General features: G+C 46.0%; 1 protein-coding gene across 4 annotated transcripts in view; it reads right to left on the bottom strand.

Moving 5' to 3' along the window:
* LOC139268795 (breakpoint cluster region protein) overlaps positions 1–21,021 on the bottom strand; it is a 905,198-nt gene that overhangs the window by 337,569 nt on the left and 546,608 nt on the right. For all 4 annotated transcript variants that reach the window (XM_070887498.1, XM_070887499.1, XM_070887500.1 and 1 more), the window contains one exon: positions 7,315–7,422. In XM_070887498.1, coding sequence (XP_070743599.1) covers positions 7,315–7,422 — 108 coding nt within the window. The remainder of the gene's footprint in view (positions 1–7,314; positions 7,423–21,021) is intronic.

The raw sequence follows: 21,021 nt of genomic DNA, 5'->3' as shown, positions 1-21,021 counted from the left end.
GGAAGCCAGCAATCCTGAAGAAGCCCTCAGCCCTCTCATAGATCGGTTGTGCGGTCATTGGGAAATTGATGAAGTCATTCCTCCACGCATACAATGCAGCTGTGACCTGGTAAACACAGGCTTGTATTGCACGTTGAGAGATGGCGCACATATCTCCAGTTGTAGCCTGAAACGATCCCCGAGGCATAGAAGGCAAGTGCAGCTGTTACCTTCACTTCAACAGACAAGGCAGTTGGCGTTCTGCTTTTGGGCTGCAAATCTGCTCTCAGCATATCACAGATCTCAACGACAACTTCTCTGCGGAAACGCAGCCTTTTGATACAATCAGCCTCGCTCATGTCCAGGTACGAGCGCCTGGCTCGATATTGTCGACGTGGGTAAGGTCTCCTGCCCATCAGCCTACAGGCTATGACGTTCCTGAGGCGGTGAGCTCTAATCAATTCTCTCCTCTGCAGTGAATTACTGGCGAACCATTGCATAATCCGTGGTGCTGACAATGCAGCACCCATTCTGCAATTACAAATTTAAGTTTCAAACTGGCTATCTGGCTGCCTCGCCCTGTCCCCTGGCCGAATGGCCTCAGCCTCCCTCGCAGCTCGAAGGCTGCTTGCTGTGTCTTCGGCCGCCGTCAGCCACTGCCGCTGCCCCTATCCCGTGGCTGAATGGCCTCAGCTTCCCTTGCAGCTCGAAGGCTGCTTGCTGTGTCTTCGGCGGCCGTCGGGCCACTGACGCCGCCCCTGTCTCCTACATGGAAGGAAGACCTGCCTGAAGCACCGCAGCTCGAAGGCTGCTTGCTGCCGTTGTTGTTGGGCTGCCGTCGAGTCACTGACGCCGCCCGTCTCCTACATGGAAGACCTGCCTGAAGCACCGCAGCTCGAAGGCTGCTTGCTGCCGTTGTTGTTGGGCTGCCGTCGAGTCACTGACGCCGCCCGTCTCCTACATGGAAGGCCTGCCTGAAGTACCGCAGCTCGAAGGCTGCTGCTGCTTCACACAGGGAGGAATATTCAATATTTTATATTTGCTTTGTTTATAATTTTTTATTCAGGGTGTCTCTTTTTTTGTATAAGTAAGACTGTTGAATGCTTGTAGAATTTAATTACTTCCCTTCCCCCCCCCCTCCCCATTCCCTACACCCAATTTGTAACCTACGCCTGATTTCTAAAGTGTAGGCAAGGTTTTTCTGAGCATACAAAAAGCTGCACTTACTCCATTCTAAGTTAGTTTGGAGTAAATTTTCACTGCCTAAACTTTTGAAACAAGTGGCGTAAGTGGCCGGACATGCCCCCTTTTGAAAAAAAAACTGTTCTAAAATGAAACTATTCTAACTTACTCGAACTGGAGAAAACTAAATGCCTATAATTGCAATTTCTAAGATACTCCATTCTAAACCAGTTGCTCCAAAAAAATAGGAGCAACTCAGGTCGAAACTTGAGCCCATACCCTGTAATCTCTATCACTGAGAAGCACAATCGGAGCGATGCTGTGGGAACACCACCTTCAAGTCACACACGATCCCATGTGTTTATTGTTGTTGAGTCCAAATCCTGGAATTCCATGCCGAACACCATTGCGAGAGCATCATCACTACAAGGAATGCTGTGGTTCAAGGAGACAGTCCTACAACTATGGTAGCATAGTGGTTAAGTTACAGGACTCTTAATCCAGAAGCCTGGACTAAGGCCAGAAATGCGAGTTCGAATCCCACCACGGCAACTAGTATGATCATGAAACCATCGGATTGTTGTAAAAACCCATCTGGTTCACGAATGTCCTTTAGGGAAGAAAATTTGCCGTCCTTACCCGGTCTGGTCTATATGTGACCCCAGACCCACAGCAATGTGGTTGACTCTGAAATGGCCTAGCAAGCCACTCAGTTGCAAAAGAAAAAGCTACAAGGAACAATAAGAATTAAAAAACGGATAGACCACTTGGCACCGGCTACAGACAAGCAATGGCATAGTCGACCCTGCAGTTTCCCATCACCAACATTTGGGGACTTGTGCCAAAATTGGGAGAGCTGTCCCACAGAATATTCAAGCAACAGCCTGACATAGTCATATTCACAGAATAATACCTTTCAGCCAATGTCCCAAACTCCTCCATCACCATCCCTGGGTATGTCCTGCCCCACCGTGAGGAAGTGGCCCTGGGAGTCCTCAATATTGACTGCGGACCCCATTAAGTCTCATGGCTTCAGGTCAAGCATGGGCAAGAAAAGCTCCTGCTGATTACCACCTACCACCCTTCCTCAGCTGATGAATCAGTACTCCTCCATGTTGAACACTACTTGGAAGAAGCACTGAGGGTACAATGGCACATAATTTACTCTGGGTGGGGGACATCAATGTCTATCACCAAGAGTGGCTTGGTAGCACCACTATTGAATGAACTGGCTGAGTCCTGAAGGACATAGCTGCCAAACTGGGCCTGCGACAGATGGTGAGAGAACCAATAATTGGGAAAAACCTACTTGACCTTGTCCTCGCCAAGCTACCTGTTGCAGATGCATTCTGATAGCAGTGAGCATCACACAAGTCATTGTGGAGACAAAGTCCCATCTTCACACTGAGGACACCCTCCATCGTGTTGTGTGGCACTACCACCGTTCTAAATGGGATAGATTCTGAACAGATCTAACAGCTCAAAACTGGACATCCATAGAAACATAGAAAATAGGTGCAGGAGTAGACCATTCGGCCCTTCGAGCCTGCACCGCCATTCAATATGATCATGGCTGATCATTTTTGCAACTTTAGTATCCCATTCCTGCTTTCTCTCCATACCCCTCGATCCCTTTAGCCGTAAGGGCCACATCTAACTCCCTTTTGAATATATCTAACGAACTGGCCTCAACGATTTTCTGCGGTAGAGAATTCCACAGCTTCACAATTCTCTGAGTGAAGAAGTTTCTCCTCATCTCGGTCCTAAATGGCTTACCCCTTACCCTTAGACAGTGACCCCTGGTTCTGGACTTCCCCAACATCGGGAACATTCTTCATGCATCTAACCTGTCCAATTCCGTCAGAATTTTATATGTTTCTATGAGATCCCCTCTCATTCTTCTAAATTCCACTGAATATAAGCCTAGTCGATCCAGTCTTTCTTCATATGTCAGTCCTGCCATCAGTCTGGTGACCCTTCGCTGCACTCCGTCAATAGCAAGAATGTCCTTCCTCAGATTAGGAGACCAAAACTGTACACAATATTCAAGGTGTGGCCTCACCAAGGCCCTGTACAACTGCAGTAAGACTTCCCTGCTCCTATACTCAAATCCTCTCGCTATGAAGGTCAACATGCCATTTGCCTTCTTCACCGCCTGCTGTACCTGCATGCCAACATTCAATGACTGTCATGCAGCGCTGTGGGCCATCAGCAGCAGCAGAATTGTATTCCACCACAATCTATAACCTCATGGCCTGGCATATCCCGCACTCTACCATTACCATCAAGCCAGGGAACCAGCCCTGGTTCAATTAGGAGTGCAGAAGAGCATGCCAGGAGCAGCGCCAGGTGTACCAAAAAAAGAGGTGCCAACCTGGGAAAGCTGCAACACAGGACTGCATGCATGGTAAATGGCAGAAGCGGCATGCTATAGACAGAGTTAAGCGATCCCACAACCAACGGTTCAGATGCAGAGTGCAGAAGATAGAGGTACGCGGAGTCAGAGGAAATGTATTAGCATGGATAGAGAATTGGCTGGCGAACAGAAAGCAGAGAGTCGGGATCAATGGGTCCTTTTCGGGTTGGAAATCGGTGGTTAGTGGTGTGCCACAGGAATCGGTGCTGGGACCACAACTGTTTACAATATACATAGATGACCTGGAAGAGGGGACAAAGTGTAGTGTAACAAAATTTGCAGATGACACAAAGATTAGTGGGAAAGCAGGTTGTGTAGAGGACAGAGAGAGGCTGCAAAGGGATTTGGATAGGTTAAGCAAATGGGCAAAGGTTTGGCAGATGGAATACAATGTCGGAAAGTGTGAGGTCATCCACCTTGGGAAAAAAAACAGTAAAAGGGAATATTATTTGAATGGGGAGAAATTACAACATGCTGAGGTGCAGAGGGACCTGGGGGTCCTTGTGCATTAATCCCAAAAAGTTAGTTTGCAGGTGCAGCAGGTAATCAGGAAGGCGAATGGAATGTTGGCCTTCATTGTGAGAGGGATGGAGTACAAAAGCAGGGAGGTCCTGCTGCAACTGTATAGGGTATGGGTGAGGCCGCACCTGGAGTACTGCGTGCAGTTTTGGTCACCTTACTTAAGGAAGGATATACTGGCTTTGGAGGGGGTACAGAGACGATTCACTAGGCTGATTCCGGAGATGAGGGGGTTACCTTATGATGATAGATTGAGTAGACTGGGTCTTTACTCGTTGGAGCTCAGAAGGATGAGGGATGATCTTATAGAAACATTTAAAATCATGAAAGGGATAGACAAGATAGAGGCAGAGAGGTTGTTTCCACTGGTAGGAGAGACTAGAACTAGGGGGCACAGCCTCAAAATACGGGGGAGCCAATTTAAAACCGAGTTGAGAAGGAATTTCTTCTCCCAGAGGGTTGTGAATCTGTGGAATTCTCTGCCCAAGGAAGCAGTTGAGGCTAGCTCATTGAATGTATTCAAGTCACAGATAGATAGATTTTTAACCAATAAGGGAATTAAGGGTTACGGGGAGAGGGCGGGTAAGTGGAGCTGAGTCCACGGCCAGATCAGCCATGATCTTATTGAATGGCGGAGCAGGCTCGAGGGGCTAGATGGCGTACTCCTGTTCCTAATTCTTCTGTTCTTATGTTCTTATCAAAGCTCTGCAGTCCTGTCACATCAAGTCGTGAATGGTGGTGGATAATTAAACAACTAACGGGAGGAGGAGGCTCTGTGAATATTCCCATCCTCAATGATGATGGAGCCCAGCACGTGAGTGCAAAAGACAAGGCCGGAGCATTTGCAACCATCTTCAGCCAGAAGTGTCAAGTGGATGATCCATATCGGCCACCTCCTGAGGTCCCCACCATCACAGAAGTCAGTGTTCAGCAAATTCGATTCACTCCACGAGTGATATCAAGAAACGGCTGAGCGCACTGGATACAGCAATGGCTATGGGCCCCCACAACATCACGGCTGTTGTGCTGAAGACTTGTGCTCCAGAACTAACCACGCCTCAAGCTAAGCTGTTCCAGTACAGCTACAACACTGGCATCTATCCGACAATGTGGAAAACTGCCCAGGTATGTCCTGTACACAAAAAGGACAAATCTAATCCGGCCAATTACCGCCCCATTAGTCGACTCTCAATCATCAGCAAAGTAATGGAAGGTGTTGTCAACAGTGCTATCAAGCGGCACTTACTCACCAATAACCTGCTCACTGATGCTCAGTTTGGGTTCTGCCAGGACCACTCGGCTCCAGACCTCATTACAGCCTTGGTCCAAACATGGACAAAAGAGCTGAATTCCAGAGGGGAGGTGAGAGTGACTGCCCTGGACATCAAGGCAGTCTTTGACCCAGTGTAGCATCAATGAGCCCTAGTAAAACTGAAGTAAATGGGAATCAGGGAGAAAACGCTCCACTGGCTGGAGTCATATATCTGGCACAAAGGAAGATGGTTGTGGTGGTAGGAGGTCAATCATCACAGCCTAGGACATCGCTGCAGGAGTTCCTCAGGGCAGTGTCCTAGGCCCAACCATCTTTGGCTGCTTCATCAATGACCTTTCCTCCATCATAAGGTCATAAGTTCACTGATGATTGCATAGTGTTCAGTGCCATTTGCAACTCTTCAGATAATGGAGCAGTCCATGCCCGCATACAGCAAGCCCTGGACGACATTCGGGCTTGGGCTGGTAAGTGGCAAGTAACATTCGTGACACACAAGTGGCTGGCAATGACTATCTCCAACAAGTGAGAGTCTAACCACCGCTCCTTGAATCAATGGCATTACCAGCGCCGAATCCCCTACCATCAATATCCTAGGGGGTCATCATTAACTAGAAACTTAACTGAACCAGCCGTATAAGAGCAGGTCAGAGGCTGGGTATTCTGCAGGAGTGTCTCACCTCCTGACTCCCCAAAGCCTTCCCACCATTTACAAGGCACAAGTCAGGAGTGTGATGGAATACTCTCCAGTTGCCTGGATGAATCCAGCTCCAACAACACAGGAAGCTCGACACTATCCAGGACAAGACAGCCCGCTTGATTGGCATCCCATCCACCACCTTAAACATTCACTCCCTCCGGCATTGGCGTACCATGGCTGCAGTGTGTACCATCTACAAGATGCATTGCAGCAATTCGCCAAGGCTTCTTCGCAGCACCTCCCAAACCTCTAGGACAAGGGCAGCAGGCACATGGCAACACTACCACCTTCAATTTCCGCTCCAAGTCACACACCATCCTGACTTGGGAGTATATCGCTGCTCCTTCATTGTTGCTGGGTCAAAATCCTGGAACTCCCTCCCTAACACCACACAGACTGCAGCGGTTCAAGAAGGCTGCTCAGCACCACTTTCTCAAGGGGCAGTTAGGGATGGGCAATAAATGCTGGCCTTGCCAGCGATGTCCACATCCCATGAATTAATAAAAAAAAACGCCTTATGAAGATAACTAGGGACGGGTAATAAATGCAGCCATACTAGCAGCCGACATCCCAAGAACCAATTTTTACAAAGTTACAAGCCAGTATTGCCAGACCTGAGATGCACCCCTCCTGTCAAGTGTCAACATGTCCATGTCTTCCCCCTTCCCTCACAGTGACAATGATCAGGAATCCACCAGTGAGCCAAACTTCATACTTCACATTCCCTCCCCATTCTGCAAAACTTCAAGCTAAAGAATATTTAGAAATGATGAAGCATTTTGATAGGATGAATAAGGAAAGACTATTTTCTTTGGTTAGCAAGTGGTGGGTGAGGGAGTCTAAAATTTGAGTTGTCACTAAGAGAATGAGAAAAGAGGTTAGGATACATTTATTTATGTAAATGGTGTTGTACTATGGAATGTTTCGCCTGAGGGAGCCAAATGTATTGCATTGTTTCAGGGAAAAGTGGATAAATATTTGGCCAATGTTTAGAGAGCAGGGCAGTGGGATTAGTTTTCCATTGCTCCACCAAAGAGTCAGCACTGACAAAATAGGCCGAATGGCCTTGTTCTGTGCTAGAAACTTCTATATGTTCTCCTCCATTTCAGTCACCCTCTCCTCTCTCAAAAGCTGAGGTACAGTTCATGCACCTTGGCACCCCTCACGTCATTGGCCATTTTTGTTCTGTGTGCTTGAATGACCTAAATTGCAATTAACATTTGTCTAAAAATTAGTTGATGATAATACCTCTGATATTTCAGAAAACTGTGTGTTGGCTTGACAGCACTTCTCTGCTGTCTCTACGGCAACTTCATAGTTATCCACAAACGCTCTGTAGACACCAAGCTGGCTGGCCTAGAACAAAAGAATCACAATAAATTAACAAGTTGCTCACAATTTTTAAAAATTCTATTTACCAATTAAAATCAAACAATGTGTACTTATTTAGGACATCTTGAAGCACTTTACAGTCAAATAATTTCTTCTGCAATGCTAATGTGGCAGCTAATGTTTGCATATTAAGATTCCATAACCAGCCATCGCCACCACAGCTTCTTGCACCGAGAAACTGTCGATGGCATCGCCCTGCGCTGACCTTACTTCTGTGGGGCAATTTCCCCCGCAGGGCGCAAAGGGGTTGGCACGCACGGTGATGATGTAATCGCCGTGCGTATGCCATGCTGATCTACCTAGAGTAGTTAGGATAGTTGCTGTATACATAGATCTCGCTGTTCTATCTTTTTTTGAATATGTTTCTGTTAAACACTGTAGGACATTTTTCTATGTTCTAGATGCTATATAAATCCAAGTTGTTGCTGTTCTGCAGAGAAACAACAGTATAAAATATGCTATTCATTATCTCATCGATTTCTGAAAATCAGAATTTACCCAACAAGAAGGGAAGGACTTATCTCTGCACCAGAGGCCTCTCTTGATTTGCATTCAGGGTTTAATCAGGCTAGAAACATAAACTGGTTAAAATTAAATATTTAAAAATACTATTGCAATCTTCTGCACAGCATTCCTTCCCACGCACGGCATAAAGCTCTCCACCACCCCACCCCCCCCCACCCCCACCCGCCCCTGGTGATAAGAGAGGATGGGCTCTACTGCAGTTAAGAGATGGGTGCATCCTTCAATTGTCAACCTCCCTGCACAATACTTCTTTTGTTGCATGATCTGCATGTTGTTTAGAATTTTACCAATTGTCATCTCCCTTTATCCTTTCAGTTTAATTGTCGACATACTTGTTACTTTTCCCGTAACATTTTTCATTAAGTGATTCTTGCGCTGGATGAAGTATGAATGCTGAATCTCTACTGTCCTTCGATCACACTAGGCAACCTTGCTCAATATTTGCTGCTTTGCAAAACCCTTCGTTGATCAAGTTGTTTTGAGTGAAGCTCACACTGAAAATGACCTCTATCAGTAATCACAGATGTCAGTGTACTGACCAAAGACAAATCTGCAAAATTCAGAACAAATTGATAAGTCTATGTTAAAAGTGAACCAACAGCAATATCCCGAGGTTACAACGATCACCGAATTTCCATAATGGTTCTGCTGAAGGTAATCAGTTTGCAAAGTATACTCCTCATGAGAAAAGTATTTTGTATTTTATTCAAATGAAGGAGTGAAGAATGTACCTAGAAATTTCAGGTCAATTTTTCAAACATCAGAAATGGGAAACCAGAAGGAGGCCATTTCGGCCCATCATGTCCGCGCCGGCCGACAAAGAGCCACACAGCCCTCGGTCAGCAGCCCTGAAGGTTACAAATAAACCTATGAACAATGTCGGACAGGTAAAGAGCATCTGGCCCAACCAGTCCACCTCACACAACTGCGGCACCCCATGCATCACAACATTTTTTACTCCATCCCAACCGGAGCCATGCGATCTCCTGAGAGAGGCCAAAAATACGGATAAAAACCTAGGCCAGTTGGGGACAAAAAATCTGGAAAAATTCCTCTCCGACCGATCCAGGCGATCAAAACTAGTCCAGGAGATCACACTGGCTGTATTAAATTCCCTGAAGTACTTACCGTTGTATCTGCACCAGCCAACAAGAGGTTATCCAGTCTAATCCCACTTACCAGCTCAAGATCCGTAACCCTGCAGGTTACGGCACTTCAAGTGCCCATCCAAAGCACCTTTTAAATGTGGTGACAGTTTTTGCCTCTACCATCTTTCCAGGCAGTGAGTTCAAGACCCCCACAACCTTCTGCGTGAAGCAGAGAAGAAGATCCCCTCAAAACCCCCTAAACCTTCCACCAACCACCATAAACCTGTAGTGGGAGAGCTATAGTAATCGGGGATTCTATTGTAAGAGGAATAGATAGGCGTTTCTGTGGCCGCAAACGAGACTCCAGGATGGTATGTTGTCTCCCTGGTGCAAGGGTCAAGGATGTCGCAGAGCGGCTGCAGCGCATTCTGGAGGGGGAGGGCGAACAGCCAGCTGTCGTGGTACATAGAGGTACCAACGATATAGGTAAAAAACGGGATGAGGTCCTACAAGCTAAATTTAGGGAGCTAGGAGTTAAATTAGAAAGTAGGACCTCAAAGGTAGTAATCTCAGGATTGCTACCAGTGCCACATGCTAGTCAGAGTAGGAATTGCAGGATAGCTCAGATGAATACGTGGCTTGAGGAGTGGTGCAAGGGGGAGGGATTCAAATTCCTGGGACATTGGAACCGGCTCTGGGGGAGGTGGGACCAGTACAAACTGGACAGTCTGCACCTGGGCAGGACCGGAACCAATGTCCTCGGTGGAGTGTTTGCTAGTGCTGTTGCGGAGGGTTTAAACTAAAATGGCAGGGGGATGGGAATCTATCCAGGGAGGCAGAGGGAAGTAAAAAGGGGGCAGAAGCAAAAGGTAGGAAGGAGAAAAGCAAGAGTGGAGGGCAGAGAAATCAAGAGCAAATATCAAAACGGGTCACATTACAACATAATTCTAAAAGGACAAAGAGTGTTAAAAAAACAAGCCTGAAGGCTCTGCGTCGCAATGTGAGGAGCATTCGTAATAAGGTGGATGAATTGACTGCGCAGATAGCTTTTAATGGCTATGATGTAATTGGGATTACGAAGACATGGCTCCAAGGTAACCAAGGCTAGGAACTTCAATATTCAGGAAGGACAGACAAGAAGGAAAAGGAGGTGGGATAGCGCTAATGGTTAAAGAGAAGAGTAACACAATCGTAAGGAAGGACATTAGCATGGATGATGTGGAATCTATGCCCCCAAGTTTCCACATGATTTGCTCCTGATTTTTAGGAGCAACTGGTGGAGAATGGAGTATCTTAGAAATCGCAATTCTCCACATTTAAGTTTTCTGCAGTTCTAGTCAGGTAGAACAGTTTCACTTTAGAACAGAATTTTTTTTTCAAAAGGGGGTGTGTCCGGCCACTGACGCCTGATTTGAAAGTTTCCACAGTGAAAACGTACTCCAAACTAACTTAGAATGGAGCAAGTGAAGATTTTTGTAGGCTTGTAAAAACCTTGTCTACATATTAAAAAATCAGGCGCAGGTTACAAATTAGGCGTCGGGAACGAGGTGGGGGGGGAGGGAGGGGGAAGGGAAGTCATTAAATTCTACAATAAATCCTTAGTTATACTTATACAAATATTATACAAATAATTCCAACCTGAATAAAAATTTATAAGCAAAGAAAAGATTAAATAAACCATGTTCCTACCTGTGTGAAAGTGCTTCAGGCAGGGAGAAGGCTGCAGGAAGCCTCACAAGTTGAGGCAGCCGTTCCCGACGGCAGGGGGGGGTGGCAGGGAGGAGGCAGCCGTTCCTGACGGCAGTGGGGGGGGGGGGGGGGGGAAGAGGCAGTGAGGGCCCGACCGACGGCAGCGGGAGGGAGGCAGTGAGGGCCCGACCGACGGCAGCGGGAGGGAGGCAGTGAGGGCCCGACCGACGGCAGCGGGGGGGAGGCAGTGAGAAGGCTGCAGGAAGCCTCACAAGTTGAGGCAGCCATTCCCGACGGCGGGGGGGGGGGGGGGTGGGAGGAGGCCCCCCCTGCCGTCGGTCGGGCCCGTCGGGAAACGGCTGCCTCAACTTCTGAGGCTTCCTGCAGCCTTCTCGCTGCTGCAAGAAGCCTCAGTGCTGATCATGGAAGGGCAATGTGGTTTTATTAAAAAATGTTAAAAATTGAACAGCTACAAAGAACTACAAAAATGGCTGAGTGCCAATGTTTCCTTCACACTGCGCGTGAGCGAACGCTCCAACGCGCACGCGCAGGGTTGCCGGCACGAAAAAAACTCCCCGCCCCCTCCTACTTACAAAATCGGCGCGAGTGGTAGGCTCCGCTCCCTGGACGCCGCGCCAAGCTGACATCGAGCTGCAAAGCGCTCGAGAATAGCGCGTATTTTTTCAGGCGCCGTTTTCGGCGCGAAAAACGGGTGCCCAGCCCAGAGGGGCGCCTGTTTTGCTGCGTGTGGAAACTTGGGGCCTATATGTGTAGAGCTGCGAAACACCAAAGGGCAGAAAACATTAGTGGAAGTTGTGTACAGACCACCAAACAATAGTAGGGTGGTTGGGGATGGCATCAAACAGGAAATTAGGGACGCGTGCAATAAGGGTACATCAGTTATCATGGGTGACTTAAACCTACATATTGATTAGGCTAACCAAACTGGTAGCAATATTGTGGATGAGGATTCCCTGGAGTGTATAAGGGATGGTTTTCTAGAACAATATGTTGAGGAATCAACTAGAGAGCAGGCCATCCTAGACTGGGTCTTGTGTAACGAGAGAGGATTAATTAGCAATCTGGTTGTGTGAGGTCTCTTGGGGAAGAGTGACCATAATATGGTAGAATTCTTCATTAAGATGGAGAGTGACACAGTTAATTCCGAAACTAGGTTCCTGAACTTAAAGAAAGAAAACTTTGATGGTATGAGACGTGAATTGGCTAGGATAGATTGGAGAATGATACTTAAAGGGTTGACGGTGGATAGGCAATGGCAGACATTAAAATATCACGTGGATGATAGACAACAATTGTACATCCCTGTGTGGCGTAAGAATAAAAAAGGAAGGTGGCTCAACCGTGGCTAACAAGGGAAATTAGGGAAAGTGTTAAATTCAAGGAAGAGGCATATTAATTGGCCAGAAAAAGCAGCAAACCTGAGGACGAGGAGAAATAATAAATTCAGCAGAGGAGGACTAAGGGTTTAATTAGAAGGGGGAAAATAGAGTATGAGAGTAAGCTTGCAGGGAACATAAAAACTGACTGCAAAAGCTTCTATTGATATGTGAAGAGAAAAAGATTAATGAAGACTAATGTAGTTAGAATCAGGGGAATTCATAATGGGGAACAAGGAAATGGCAGACTAATTGAACAAATACTTTGGTTCTGTCTTCATTAAGGAAGACACGAATAACCTCCTGAAAATACTAGGGGACCGAGGGTGGAGCGAGAAGGGGGAACTGAGGGAAATCCTTATTAGTCAAGAAATGATGTTAGGGAAATTGAAGGGACTGAAGTCCGATAAATCCCTAGGGCCTGATAGTCTGCATTGCAGAGTACTGAAGGAAGTGGCCCGAGAAATAGTAGATGCATTGGTGGTCATTTTCGAACATTCTATGGACCCTCGTTCAGTTCCTATGGATTGGAGGGCAGCTAATGTAACCTCACTTTTTTAAAAAGGAGGGAGAGACAAAATAGGAAGTTATAGACTGGTTAGCCTGACGTCGTGGTGGGGAAAATGCTGGAATCAATTATTAAAGATGTAATAGCAGTGCATTTGAAAAGCAGTGACAGGATCAGACCAAGTCAGCATGGATTTATGAAAGGGAAATCATGCTTGACAAATCTTCTAGAGTTTATTGAGGATATAACTAGCAGAGTGGACAAGGGAGAACCAGTGGATGTGGTGTATTTCGACTTTCAAAAGGCTTTTGACAAGGCCCACACAAGAGATTAGTGTGCAATATTAAAGCACATCGTATTGGGGGTAATATATTGATGTGGATAGAGAACTGGTTGGCAGACAGGAAGCAAAGAGTGGAAATAAACGGGTCCTTTTCAGAATGTCAGGCAGTGACTAGTGGGGTGCTGCAGGGTTCAGTGCTGGGACCCCAGCTATTTACAATATACATTAATGATTTAGACGAAGGAATTGACTGTAATATCTCCAAGTTTGCAGATGACACTAAGCTAGGTGGTAGTGCGAGTTGTGAGGAGAATGCTAGGAGGCTGCAGGGGGACTTGGACAGATTAGGAGAATGGGAAAATGCATGGCAGATGCAGTATAATGTGGATAAGTGTGAGGTTATCCACTTTGCTGGCAAAATCAGGAAGGCATTGTGTATTGTGACAGATTAGGAAAAGGGGAGGTGCAACGAGACCTGGGTGTCATGGTACATCAGTCATTGAAGGTAGGTATGCAGGTACAGCAGGCAGTAAAGAAAGCAAAAGGCATGTTGGCCTTCATAGCGAGAGGATTTGAGTATAGGAGCAGGGAGGTCTTACTGCAGTTGTACAGTGTCTTGGTGAGACCACACCTTGAATATTGTGTGCAGTTTTGGTCTCCTAATCTGAGGAAGGATATTCTTGAGGGAATGCAGCGAAGGTTCACCAGACTGATTCCCAGGATGGCAGGACTGACATATTAAGAAAGCCTGGATCGACTAGGCTTATATTCACTGGAATTTAGAAGAATGAGAGGGGATCTCATAGAAACATATAAAATTCTGATGGGATTGGACAGGTTAGATTCAGGAAGAATGTTCCCGATGTTGGGGGAAGTCCAAAACCAGGGGTCACAGTCTAAGGATAAGGGGTAATCCATTTGGAACGGAGATGAGGAGAAACTTCTTCACTCAGAGAATTGTGAACCTGTGGAATTCTCTACCACAGAAAGTTGTTGAGGCCAGTTCGTTCGATATATTCAAAAGGGAGTTAGATGTGGCTCTTACTGCCAAAGGGATCAAGGGGTAAGGAGAGAAAGCAGGAATGGGGTACTGAAGTTGCATGATCAGCCATGATCATATTGAGTGGTGGTGCAGGCTCGAAGGACCAAATGGCCTACTCCTGCACCTATTTTCTATGCCTCCTCGTAATTGATCCCTGCACCAAGGGAAATAGGCCCTTTCTATCCACTATATCCAGGCCCCTCAAAATTTTATACACCTCAATGAGGTCTCCTCTCAACCTTTTCTGTTCCAAGGAGAACAAACTCAGCCTATCCAACCTGTCCTCATAGCTAAGATTCTCCATTCCAGGCAACATCCTCGTAAATCTCCTCTGCACCCTCTCCAGTGCAATCACGTCCTTCCTATAATACGCCGACCAGAACTGCATGCAGTATTTCAGCTGTCGCCTTACCAGTGTATGATACAATTTAAGCATAACCGCCCTGCTCTTGTATTCTATGCCTCAGCCAATAAAGGCAAGCATTCCCTATGCCTTCTTCACCACCTGAATCAACTGGCCTGCTCCTTTCAGGAATCTATGGGCAAACACTCCAAGGTCCCTTTGTTCATCTGCATTTCTATGTGGCCTACTGTTCAATGTGTATACCTTTTCCTTATAAGAACATAAGAAATAGGAACAGGAGTAGGCCATAAGGCCCCTCAAGCCTGCTCCGCCATTCAATGAGATCATGGCTGATCTGATTAGACTCAGCTCCACCTCCCTGCCCGCTCCCTATAACCCCTTATCCCCTTATTGCTTAAGAAACTGTCTATTTCTGTCTTAAATTTATTCAATGTCCCAGCTTCCACAGTTCTCTGAGGCAGCAAATTCCACAGATTTACAACCCTCTGAGAAGAAATTTCTCCTCACCTCTTTTAAATGGGCGGCCCCTTATTCTAAGATCATGCCCTCTAGTTCTAGTCTCCCCCGTCAGTGGGAACATCCTCTCTGCATCCACCTTGTCAAGCCCCCTCATAATCTTATACGTTTCGATAAGATCACCTCTCATTCTTCTGAATTCCAATGAGTAAAGGCCCAACCTACTCAACTTTTCCTCATAAGTCAATCCCCCCATCTCCGGAATCAACATAGTAAACCTTCTTTGAACTGCCTCCAAAGCAAGTATATCCTTTCGTAAATATGAAAACCAAAACTGCACGCAGTACTCCAGGTGCGGCCTCACCAATACTCTGTACAGCTGTAGCAAGACGTCCCTGCTTTTATACTCCATCCCCTTTGCAATAAAGGCCAAGATTCCATTGGCCCTCCTGATCACTTGCTGTACCTGCATACTATCCTTTTGTGTTTGATTCACAAGTACTCCCAGGTCTCGCTGTACTGCAGCACTTTGCAATCTTTCTCCATTTAAATAATAACTTGTTCTTTGATTTTTTTCTGCCAAAGTGCATGACCTCACACTTTCCAACATTGTACTCCATCTGCCAAATTTTTGCCCACTCACTTCGCCTGTCTATGTCCTTTTGCAGATTTTGTGTGTCCTCCTCACACATTGCTTTTCCTCTCATCTTTGTATTGTCAGCAAACTTGGCTACGTTACACTCAGTGCCCTTCTTCCAAGTCGTTAATATAGATTGTAAATAGTTGGGGTCCAGCACTGATCCCTGTGGCACTTCACTAGTTACTGATTGCCAACCAGAGAATGAACCATTTATCCCGACTCTCTGTTTTCTGTCAATTAGCCAATCCTCTATCCATGCTAATATATTACTCCCAACCCCGTGAACTTTTATCTTGTGCAGTAACCGTTTATGTGACACCTTGTCAAATGCCTTCTGGAAATCCAAATACACCACACATCCACTGGTTCCCCCTTATCCACCCTGTTTGTTACATCCTCAAAGAATTCCAGCAAAGTTGTCAAACATGACTTCCTCTTCATAAATCCATGCTGACTCTGCCTGACCAAATTTTGCTTTTCCAAATGTCCTGCTACTGTTTCTTTAATAATGGACTCCCAACATTTTCCCAACCACAGATTTAGCCCTCCCCAAGTGCTTCACCTCACACTTCTCCGAATTAAATTCCATTTGCCACTGTTCTGCCCACCTGATCAGTAGATTGATATCCTCCTGCAGTCCATGACTTTCCTCTTCATTATCAACAACACAGCCAATTTTAGTGTCATCTGCAAACTTCTTAATCATATCCCCTATATTCAAATCTAGATCATTGATACCACAGAAAACAAGGGACCCAGTACTGCGCCCTGCGGAACCCCACTGGAAACATCCTTCCAATCACAAAAACATCCATCAACCATTACCCTTTGCTTCCTACCTCTATGCTAATTTTGGATCCAACTTGCCACTTTGCCCTGGATCCCATGGGCTTTTACCTTCGTGCCCAGTCTACGATGTGGGACCTTATCAAAAGCTTTGCTAAAGTCCATATACACTACATTATACACACTACCCTCATCGACCCTCCTGGTAACCTCATCGAAATATTCAATCAGGTAAGTCAAACACAATATTCCCTTCACAAATCTGTGCTAACTATCCCTGATTAATCCTTGCATTTCTAAATGTAGATTTATCCTGTCCCTCAGGATTTTTTCCAATCATTTTCCCACTACTGAGGTTAGGCTGACAGGCATGTAATTACTCAACGTATTTCTTTCTCCCTTCTTAAACAAAGGTACCACATTAGCAGTCCTCCAATCCTCCGGCACCATGCTTGAATCCAAAGAGATATGGAAAATGATGGTCAAGGCCTCTGCTATTTCCTCTTTTGCTTCGCTCAACAGCCTGGGATGCATTTCATCCGGGCCTGGGGACTTATCCACTTTCAAAGTTGCTAAACCCTTTAATACCTCCTCTCTCACTATTTTTATTTCATCCAGAATTTCACACTCGTCCTCGATAGCAGTAACTGCATTGCCCCTTTCCTTTGTGAAAACAGATGCAAAGTATTCATTAAGAACCATACCAACATCTTCTGTCTCCACACAAAGATTACCCTCATGGTCTCCAATAGGCACTACCCTTTCTTTAGTTATGCTCTTGCTCTTAATATGTTTATAGAGCACCTTTGGGTTTTCCTTGATTTTACTCGCCAAGAATTTTTCATGCTCTCTCTTAGCATTCCTAATATCCTTTTTAATATTACCTCTGAACTTTCTATATTCCTCCAGAGATTCTACAGGATTTAGCCATCAGTATATGACATACGCTTCCCTTTTTTTCTTTATCCTTCTCTGTAAGTCCCTAGATATCCAGGGGGCTCTAGAATTGTTATTACCACCCTTTTTCTTTAAGGGCACATGTTTGGCCTGAGCCCTCCGGATCTCCTCCTTGAACGCCTCCCACGTTCCGACACTGATTTAGCCACAAGTGGCTGTTTCCAGCCCACTGTGGCCAAATCACTTCTCAACTTAGCAAAGTTAGCTTTTCCCCAATTTGGAACTTTTATTCCTGGTCTATCCTTGTCCTTATCCATAACTATCTTGAATCTGACTGAATTATGTCACTGGAACCCAAGTGCTCTCCCACTGATACCCCTTCCACCTGCCCAGCTTCTTTGCTCAAAACTAAATCCAGAACCGCCTCCACCCGTGTTGCTTGTTACTAAAAATGTACTCTTGAATGCATTTTAAGAATTCCGCACCCTCTATACCCATCACTCTATATTTGTCCCAATCAATATTAGGATAGTTGAAATCCCCTACTATTATTGCCCTATGGTTTTTGGACTTTCAACGAAACTTGCCTACATATTTGCTCTCCTATCTCCCTCCCACTGTTTGGGGGTCTATAATACACACCCAGCAGTGTGATCGCCCCTTTTTTATTTTTCAGTATATGGCCTCATTTGATGATTCCTCTAACATATCATCCTCCTCCTCACAGCTGTAATAGTTTCTTTAATCAATACCGTGACCTCCCCCGTCCTGTCTAAAAATCCTGTAACCAGGAATATTGAGCCGCCAAACCTGCCCCTCTTTCAGTCATGTCTCTGTAATGGCTATAATGCCATACTCCCAATTTTACAGGATGGTATCAAGAATCACCAAACGTGGGCCCAGCTCTAATGAATATTTAACAAGTACTTCGAAGCAATGGGTTGTGTCCCACAAATATACTGGAATTATATAAGGAAATAACAAAATCAGTCGGACAAGGACAATGCAGTGAATTTTTTATTTTAAAATACTCCTTTGAAAGAAGATTAAGGTTCATGCTATTCCTGATAAATTAGAAAATTGGATGAATGGCTTCAAAAAGAATGATTCGAGTGACAAGTACAAATCTGTAGGAATCTGTTCTGGGTTCTCTGTGTTCACACTATTTACACTATTTACAAATGATATGGAGGCAGGTACTTATAAAATTTGCTAATGATATCAAGGTAAGATGCCAGGCACTTCACTGACACTAGTAGAAGAACAAACTCATTTAAAGCTAAGCACATCAAAAGCCTTGCATCATTTATTCTTCAAGTTGCTTAGTTACGAAAACAAATATAATTCAATCATCAGTTTACAGGAAGGAGCAAAATTGGAAACAGGTATTCTTGTGGGTCAGGAAGGGATGGAGAGCTTAACAAAGGCAATGAGTCATGAGCGACCAGGGTGACATCAGGGAAAAATAGAAAAAAGTTAAAGCTCGGGAATCTAGAACTAGTCTCAGATTAAGGGGTTGGTCATTTAAGACTGAGAGGAGCAGAAATTTCTTCACTCAAAGGGTTGTGAATCTTTGGAATTCTCTACCCCAGAGGGCTGTAGAGGCTCAGTTGTTGAGTATATTCAAGGCTGAGATCGATCGACAATTTTTGGGATACTAAGGGATATAGGGATAGTGTGGGAAGGTGGAGTTGAGGTAGATGATCAGCCATGATCTTATTGAATGGCAGAGCAGGCTTGAGAGGCCAAATGGCCTACACCTGTTGCTATTTCTTATGTTTCTATGTGATAGATGAGGATTACTGCACCAAGATTTAGGTTGGAATATTGGCAGATTAAACGGGATGCAACATTAATATAGCAATTAAAATGTGTTTTCATTGTCTAAACATTCTCATGATACAATTCCAGGGAGTGATTTAATTTCATCAACCAAATAAAGATATTTATGCAGTTAGGTGATTAGAATAGGATTTAAGAGGACAGAGACCTAATCATTTTACATGTTGTGCCAGTAAGACACAAAATTGTAATTCCCTTGGAAAAAAAAGCTGAGACAACATATTACAGGAATAATGACAATACAGTATTTTGGTGCTCAACAGGTAATTCATATTAGTGCTGGGGAATGGAATATTTTAAGCACCAAGTTTCTGAAGTCATTTACATCAATGAAAAAATTGGCAGGACTACGGGGAAAGAGCAGGGGAGTGGAACTAATTGGATAGCTGTTTCAAAGAGCCGGCAAAGTGCTGCAGTACAGAGGGACCTGGGGGTACTTGTGCATGAAACACAAAAAGTTAGTATGCAAGTACAGCAAGTGATCAGGAAGGCAAATGGAATGTTGGTCTTTATTGCAATGAGGATACAGTATAAAAGCAGAGAAGTCCTGCTACAATTGTACAGGGTATTCGTACGGCCACACCTGGAGTACTGCACATAGTTTTGAGCTCCGTATTTAAGGAAGGATATACTTGCATTGGAGGATGTTCAGAGAAGGTTCACTAGGTTGATTCCGGAGATGAGGGGGTTGACTTATGAAGATAGGTTCAGTAAGTTGGGCCTATGCAGATTGGAGTTCAGAAGAATGAAGGGTGATCTTATTGAAACATATAAGATAATGAGAGGGCTTAACAAGGTGGACGCAAAGAGGATATTTCCACTCATAAGGGAAACTAAAACTTGGGGACATAGGGCCCTAGAAAAATTCTCGGTATTCTCCACCTACTTGCAGGTCCTCTGGCCCTCGGCGCAGCCAGCACGAGCTGTGGGGGGGGTGGAGCCAGGTCCCGGCGCTGAAAACAGTGCCGGGACCTCTGCACATGCGCGCTACAGTCGGCACGCAAGTGCAGTAGCTCCAGGCGCCGAACTGTGTGTGAGGGGCCCAAAGCACGCAGCCCCAAGCCCTGGCTGAATGGCCTCACTGGGGCTGCGTGAATAAGGCTCCTCCCACAGCCAGCTCCTGCTCCCCGCCCCCGACAACCGCTCCCCCCCCCCCCCAGCCGACCAGACCCGACCCGACACCCGCTCCTCCCCCCCCCGACTGACCCGACCCGACCTCCTGTTCCCCGACCCGACCCGCCTCCGCCCCCCCCCACTGGACCCGACTCCCGGACTGGATCCGATCCGACCTGACCTCTCCCTTCCCCACCCCCCTCTCTCTTCCCCCCCCCCACTCTCTCTCTCTCCCTCCCTCCCCTCCCTCCCTCCCTCCCCCTCTCTCTCTCTCTCTCCCTCCCTCCCCCTCTCTCTCTCTCTCTCTCTCTCCCTCCCCCTCTCTCCCTCTCCCCCTCCCTCTCTCTCTCTCCCTCCCCTCTCTCTCTCTCTCCCTCCCCCCTCTCTCTCCCTCCCTCCCTCCCCTCTCTCTCCCTCCCTCCCCTCCCTCTCTCTCTCCCTCCGCCCCCTCTCTCTCTCTCTCTCTCCCTCCCTCCCCCTCCCTCCCTCCCTCCCCCCCCCCTCTCTCTCTCTCTCTCTCCCCCTCCCTCTCTCTCTCTCTCTCTCTCTCTCCCTCCCGCTCAGCGGCACGAACGGCTGCAGAATTCTCCCTGGCTGAAGCACTTTCACACAGGTAGGAAGATGGTTTATTTAATCTTTTCTTGGCTTATAAATGTTTATTCAGGTTAGATTTATTTGTATAATATTTGTAGAAGTATAAATAAGGATTGATTGTAGAATTTAATGAGTTCCCTTCCCCCCCCCCCTCCCCCCCACCTCGTTCTGGACGCCTGATTTGTAACCTGCGCCTGATTTTTTAATGTGTAGAACAGGTTTTTTCAGTTCTACAAAAATCTTCACTGGCTCCATTCTACTTTAGTTTGGAGTACATTTTCACTGTGGAAACTTTCAAATCAGGCGTCAATGGCCGGACACGCCCCCTTTTGAAGAAAA

This window comes from Pristiophorus japonicus, chromosome 8, assembly GCF_044704955.1.
Source record: "Pristiophorus japonicus isolate sPriJap1 chromosome 8, sPriJap1.hap1, whole genome shotgun sequence".
In the NCBI taxonomy this organism is placed as follows: Eukaryota; Metazoa; Chordata; class Chondrichthyes; family Pristiophoridae; genus Pristiophorus; species Pristiophorus japonicus.
The sequence above is the reverse complement of the archived record's forward strand: the minus strand, read 5'-3'. Positions and strand labels throughout refer to the sequence as shown.